Raw genomic sequence first — 7,037 nt, forward strand, 5'->3', positions numbered from 1 at the left:
CTCAAACTCCTGGGCTCAAGCGATCCTCCTGCCTCAGCCTCCCGAGTAGCTGGGACTACAGGCACACGCCACCATGCCTGGCTAATTTTTTTCTATATATTTTTAGCTGTTCAATTAATTTCTTTCTATTTTTGGTAGAGACGAGGTCTCGCTCTTGCTCAGGCTGGTCTCGAACTCCTGAGCTCAAACGATCTGTCCGCCTTGGCCTCCCAGAGTGCTAGGATTACAGGCCTGAGCCACTGCACCCGGCCCTCATTCATTCTTTCTTTCTTTCTTTCCTTTCTTCTTTCTTTTTTTAGTGATGGGGTCTTGCTATGTTGCCCAGGCTAGTCTCAAACTCCTGGCCTCACGTGATCTTCCCACCTCAACCTCCCAAAGTTCTGGGATTACAGGTGTGAGCCACTGTACCTGGCCATATCCTTACCTGGAGCAATGTCCTCTGATATTTTCTATTCCATTTCATTTAAATTAGTGTTTCTCAACCTTGGAGCTATTGAAATTCCGAGTTGGAGAAATCTCTGGGAAGAGGGAAGGCGGGCTGTCCTGGTCACTGCAGGTGTTGAGCACCATCTCTGGCTCCACTCGCTTTGTGCCAGGAGAACACATCTCCCCCCATCATTACAATAAAAATGTCTCAGACATTGCTACATGTCCCACAGGGGGAGAGTTGCTTCCAGTTGAAACATTAATTTAAATCAAAGTGGGTAGTGACCTGAAATTAACAACAACAACAAAAAGGAACTTTTAACAGGGCCTGATACATTGTAGAGACTTCATAAATATATTTTTTAAAGAAGATATATATTTTTAATGTGTCTTAGTCTTTTTTTTTTTATAGTGATGAGTCCTTGATATGTTGCCCTCACTGATCTTGAATTCCTGGCCTCAAGCAGTAGGATAACAGGGTCAGCCACCACCCTCTAATAAGTATAATGAGTGTTTATTCCTCCAAACTTTGCCCAGTAAGTTCTGAATTAATGAATATTTTGGTTCTCAGCTGCAAATCAGCCTGTCCTACTGGTTTTTGGTTATCATTCTATGATCAGAGAAAAGCTCTGATTGCTGGGATGAATGCAGATGGGCCTATCAAATTGACAGAAATTGAAAATTAAAAAAAAAGAAAAGGATCTTTAGGGTACTCCAATAATGCATAAAATAGAAGAAAAAAAGAAAAGAACAGAACTGAAGAGGCCATGGATAATGAATATTCCAATAAGCAGCTCGTGGACATTGCTACAATTTCTCTGGGAGCTAAGGTGACATCCAATTTCAAATTCGCACAGTCCACTTCTAGTTATTAATTTTTTTTTTTTTTGAGACAGAGTCTGGCTCTGTTGCCCTGGCTAGAGTGCCGTGGCATCAGCCTAGCTCACAGCAACCTCAAACTCCTGGGCTCAAGCGATCCTCCTGCCTCAGCCTCCCGAGTAGCTGGGACTACAGGCACGCGCCACCATGCCCGGCTAATTTTTTCTATATATTTTTAGTTGTCCGATTAATTTCTTTCTATTTTTAGTAGAGACGGGGTCTCGCTCTTGCTCAGGCTGGTCTCGAGCTCCTGAGCTCAAACAATCCGCCCGCCTCGGCCTCCCAGAGAGCTAGGATTACAGGTGTGAGCCACCGCGCGGCCCTATTCTCTTTTTTAAAAGGTCAGCCAGGTCAAGTTGGCAAAACACTACCTGTGGGATCAAAGAGGTCACATTCTCAGCAGTGTCGCTTAAGCTTAAAAGCAAGCAGCAGGCACCTTTTGGCAGTTTCAAGACACTTGGGATTCTGAAGCTATGCACCCCTTCCTCCGAAAGCGAACATCCCTGACTACGGATTTTGGTCCCGAGTCTCCTGTGTGTCCCGAGTGACCCTGGCACCCAGGAAAGGCCCTGCTCACCAGGGCTGTTGATGTACATGTGGATGGGCTTCTTGTTGCTCTCCGACTGCAGGAACAGCAGCTGCGCGATAACAAGGCTGGCGACGCTGTCATCGATCTGCAGGTAGGGAGGGTGGACGGTGTCCCCAGATTGGGGGTGGGTAGAGTTTTAAGGAAGGGGGCTGGGGAGGGGAGGCTGGGGATGGGTCGGGGGACCAGGAAGGGGGTTCAGAGCCCAAGTAAAAGGGGTCGGGAAGGGTTCAGGACCCAGAAGGGGGTGGGTGGGGGTATGGCTGGGACTCAGGGGGGTTGGAGCACAGGAAGAGGGGAATCCGGACACCGGAAGGGAAAAGATCAGAATGGTCAGGGGATGCTAGGCGTTCAGGGAGAGACAGTCAGATATCCGGAGGGGAGGAGCAGAGGATTTGAAGAAGGGGGCAGGGGACTCAGGGCTAGGAGAGGAGTTAGAGGGGGAGGGGAGGGTTTGAGACCAGAGCGGAGCCTGGGGAAAAGCCAAGGGGGAGAGGTCGGGGCGTCCGGGAAGGAGGCGCGTGGGATCGGGGCAGGCGCAGAGGAGGGTCCCGGCGCGAGGCGCTCACCGGGCCCATGACGCACACGATGCGCTCCCGCAGCAGCCGCGAGTAGATGTCATAGGCGCGCTCACCGCGGCCCTGGGGGGAAGATGGAGGTGAGGGGTCAGAGAGCTGCCCGTCCCCGCAGCCCCGAGCCCGGAGCGCCCGCCCGGCCGCTGTACCGTCTGCTCCACCACGATGGGAATAAGCGGGAGAGCGCGGGCCGCCGTCGCGTGCAGGCTCCGCGGCAGGGCCAGGCTGCTTTCCGGTGTCCGCTGCGGCGGCCGCAGCGTGGGAAAGAGAGCGGGGAGACGAGGCCCCAGCGCGGGGCACCTGCCCGCCGCCACCCGGGCCCCCTCCGCCAATATTCCGGGCCACATCCCGCCGCGCGTCCGTCTCGGCTTCCGTCCGATGGCGGAACTACAACTCCCGGCGTGCTTTGCGCACGCGAAAAGCACGCTCGCGGCGGCGCCTACTTCCGGGGCGCTGGGCGGGCGCTGTTAGGGGTGGGGCGAAGATAGATGGGGCGGGGCCTGAAGAAGGCGGGGCCAGAGAAGAAAGTGGAGCTTGGGCGGAGCTGGAGAACTTTCAGATCTGCCGGTTTGAGTCCCCTTACCGGCCATTTCGTTTTGGGTTTTGTTTTTTGTTTGTTTTTTAATTAAAAACAATACACGTTAATATATATTTTGAGCCAGGGTCTAGCACTGTCACCCAGGCTGGAGTGTAGTGGCCTTATCACAGTTCACTGCAGCCTGGAACTCCTGGGCTCAAGGGATCCCCTCACCTTGGCCTCCCAAAGTGCTGGGGTTACAGGCGTGAGCCACCGAGCCTGGCCTCGTCTTAGATTCTACTTTTTTTATTCCTTATTTAAAAAATCAGCTGCAATGTGCCCACAGCTCATCTTGTAAGTGGGAGCCCAGAGGTTGGTGTTGTGGACTCTGCAAAAGGCTTCCTAGGAGGAGCAGGCATTTTGGATCTGTGCTTTGAAGGATGGGTAGGAGTTTGTTAGCTGGGGAAAGGCATTCCCAGCAGAGGAATGAGAGTGGGCAAAAAGTGGAAGGAGGAAGATTCCTGGTAACGTTGGGAACTCTCTTCCTCCAGACATTCTCAAGGTGGATTCTTTTTCAGTTCAAATGTCACCTTCTGAGAGGTGGCCCTTATTTTGTCCCCAGAGTCTAGAATGGTGCCTGGCACACAATAGGTGCTCATCACACACACAATGAACCAAGAGATGAAGAGGTGATAAGGGAGGAAGTTTAGGAGGAGAGGGCTTTGGAGACATCTGCAAAATGATAATGATAACCTACCTCCTAGAGTCGTTCTACCTAATGTCTTCAGAACAGGTACAGGAATATAATAAGTGCTGAATCTGAATTAGTTATCGATGTGTTATATCAGGGACCCTGGGGGCTGAGAAGTTCTCCAAGGTGGGGTCTGTTTGAAATGGGTTTTGACATACAAGTAGGAGTTCACCAAGCAAATAATACATAAGTGCTGGACTCTTCAACTTGATGCTGTGTGCTCTAGATTAGGATAGTTTTGTACCCTCTGTGACCTCGAGGGGACTTCAGTCTGATGAGGAGATAGAAGGGGACACAGACATCCCCAGCCTTGTAGAATCAGGGACAGGACAGAGGGAAGGACATGAAGGTGGAAGAGTTTGAAGGAGGCCTTGAAGGTACCCGAGGCAGAAGGCCCAGACAGAGGCAAATGCTGGCAGGCAGGACCTCCCTGTGGGGAGCTGGCATCTGGGCTCAGAGGGTGGTGCCCAGCAGTCTGGAAAGTCACCTTTATCTCCAACTGGGACTAAAGAGGTGAGTGGGCAGTGGCTGTCCCAGTTTCTGCTGTGAGTCAGGTGGGTGGCCCTGCCCAGCTGGTTCCCCCAGGGGCTCCTGCTCCACCCTGGGGAGAAGGGCCAGGCCACCAGCTGCCACCTCACTGCCGCAGCTCCTCCCTCGGGCACTTCCCACACCCCTCTGTCCTCTCACCCTCTGACGTGGGTCGTCTTTGCTGCCTCTTCCTCTCTGCCTTCCCTGACTCCCTTTGTTTCATCTTCAGCTCTGCACAATTCAACTACTTCTCACCGCCTTCATTGGTACCATCCTGGCCTCCTGACAGCTCCCTGATGGGTGTCCCAGCTTTACTCGTGTCCCTGTGCCCTGCAGCCTGAGTGATCCTCCAAAAAGCTAAACTGAACCATGGCTCCCCAGCACCCCTGCCGACCTCTGTCCTCATCACCTTCCAGCCTCCCTTCCCTGCTGGGCTGCATTCTGTTCCTCAAACACACCAAGCTCAGTCCAGCCACAAAACCTTTGCTTTGACTCCTTTGCCTGGAGTCTGGCTCCTTCCCAGCCTCAGCTCACAACCAAGCTATCCCTTGACATACCTTCCCTGACCACCTTTGCAAACATCCTAGGCATTCTCTAGAATGTTTGCCTTGTTTAACTGTCTTCTACACATTCCATTAATTCATTTGTTTCTTTATTGTCTGTAGAATGTTCTGCCGTCTTATTCAGCTCTGTGGTCCTTGCGATAGTGTTCATCAAACCTTTCTGATTAGGACTTACAAGGAGAAATATGTCTTGTGTAGTGTCTGAGTACATGAAAGTACAAGAGTTTTATGAAATAATACTTATCCTTTTTTTTTAATTCTTTTTTTTTTTTAAAGGCAAGGCTTACTCTGTTGCCCAGGCTGAAGTGCAGTGGTGTGATCATAGCTCACTGCAACCTTGAACTCTTGGGTTCGAGTGATCCTCCTGCCTCAGCCTCCTGAATAGCTGGGACTACAGGTACACACCACCACGCCTGGCTGATTCATTCATTCATTCTTTCTTTTTTTTTTTTTGAGACAGCATCACTCTGTTGCCCGGGCTAGAGTGCCAAGGCATCATCATAGCTCACAGCAACCTCAAACTCCTGGGCTCAAGCGATCCTCCTGCCTCAGCCTCCCGAGTAGCTGGGACTACAGGCACGCGCCACCATGCCTGGCTAATTTTTTTCTATATATTTTTAGCTGTCTGATTAATTTCTTTCTATTTTTGGTAGAGACGGGGTCTCGCTCTTGCTCAGGCTGGTTTCGAACTCCTGAGCTCAAATGATCTGCCCGCCTCGGCCTCCCAGAGTGCTAGGATTACGGGCGTGAGCCACCACGCCCAGCCAGCCGACACCTGTCTTCTTAAATACTTGGCTTGGAAGTCCCACGGCTACCCTTCTGCCACATTCTATTGGTCAGAGCAAATCACATGGCCAGACCCAAATCCAAGGGGAGGAGGTGGGGAAATAAACTCGGTGTGAGGAGTGGCAGGGGCATAGCGGGATGGGAGGAATCGATGGCAGCCATCTTTGGGGACAGTCTATCACGACGCTGCCCTAGCAGAGAGTTGGAAATAAATGTCCAGTAAGATGACACTAGTTAAACGACTGAAATTTTCAAGTTAAACCAAATTATCAAGTATCCGTATGGTGGAATGTGACTCGTATTTATTGAGTGCCTACTCTGGTTGAGGTTTATTAGTTAGGTATGACAGTGAGGGAGAGAAGTACCAATGACTTAGATATGATAGAAGTGTCTTTCTCTCCCAGCAGCGGTCTAGATGCTACAGTAGGGTGGCTCTATCACATGTCTCCATTGGCCAGCACCTAGTCACATGACCACACTTTGCCACAGAGGATGCTGGGAAATTTGTTCATTCACCCCATTGACATTTACTGAGCAACTACTATGTGCACAGCACTGGGATACGGCAGGAATAAAACGAAACAGACAAGTACAAAGAAAGACAAAAATTTGTGCCTTTGTGGAGCTCACCTTCTGCGTCACCCAGATGCCCCCTTCGAGGAGGGACTCGCTGCGCGGTTGAGTGACATAGAGTCAGCATAAGCCTCCGGCTGCCACTGTTACGTTCAGTCTCCTCTGCAAAGAACCACCTCTCTGTAAGTCCCATCCATCCCGAGGCAGCCCACACCCACTGCCTGGGCGAGGAAGAGGAGGAAAGGTCTGGGCATTATGACTTAATGTGGGACACCCTGAGCTCCCTGTTGGTTGGCGAAGGGTTTTTCCAGCCTCAAACCCAGGTCCCTTCTCCCTTTTCCCCATCTTGGTTGCTTCCTTCTTTGGCAGCTGTTAAGTCCTAATAAAGATCTCATACCCCAAATTCCACCTCACTCTCCTCTTCCTAAGAACCCAAACGGTGACCGAGAACTTCATCATCCTTTTATGTGGCTGTGGTGCATTCCCTGATATAAAAGACCCATCATTTATTTAACCAGTCCCTTGCGGAGGAATGTTTTCGTCGTGATGGGGAATTTTGTTTTCCTCTTGTCAGATTTGTCTTTGAAGGACCCCTCCCTCTTGGAGAACCCCAGGGCTCAGTCTCTGATCTTTTCTTTGTCCACACGCCCCTGGGGAATCTCATCCGGCCTCATGGCTTTAAGTACGTGTGTTGGGCCTGCATGTCTCCCAGGTGTCTTCCTCACCCAGATGTCTCTCCTGAGCTCCAGACCCGCCTCCTTCCTGTCCTCTGTCAGATGTCTAATTAAGCACCTCAAAATTAGCATGTCTGAGCCCGGTTTCGTTCCCACCGTGTCGCTCCGTCATCCGTCCA

The 7,037-nt window shown here is 51.2% G+C and overlaps 1 protein-coding gene across 1 annotated transcript in view; it reads right to left on the bottom strand.

Annotated features, from left to right (window-relative positions):
* Positions 1–2,933, bottom strand: part of CLPP (caseinolytic mitochondrial matrix peptidase proteolytic subunit) — an 11,491-nt gene extending 8,558 nt beyond the window's left edge. The window contains exons 1-3 of the mRNA XM_012646262.1: positions 2,616–2,933; positions 2,461–2,532; positions 1,883–1,979 (exon numbers count right to left, since the gene is read on the bottom strand). Coding sequence (XP_012501716.1) covers positions 1,883–1,979; positions 2,461–2,532; positions 2,616–2,813 — 367 coding nt within the window. The 5' untranslated portion in view covers positions 2,814–2,933. The remainder of the gene's footprint in view (positions 1–1,882; positions 1,980–2,460; positions 2,533–2,615) is intronic.
* Positions 2,934–7,037: the final 4,104 nt, after the last annotated feature.

Source organism: Propithecus coquereli, unplaced genomic scaffold (genome assembly GCF_000956105.1).
Source record: "Propithecus coquereli isolate 6110/MARCELLA unplaced genomic scaffold, Pcoq_1.0 Scaffold241, whole genome shotgun sequence".
Classification (NCBI taxonomy): domain Eukaryota; kingdom Metazoa; phylum Chordata; class Mammalia; order Primates; family Indriidae; genus Propithecus; species Propithecus coquereli.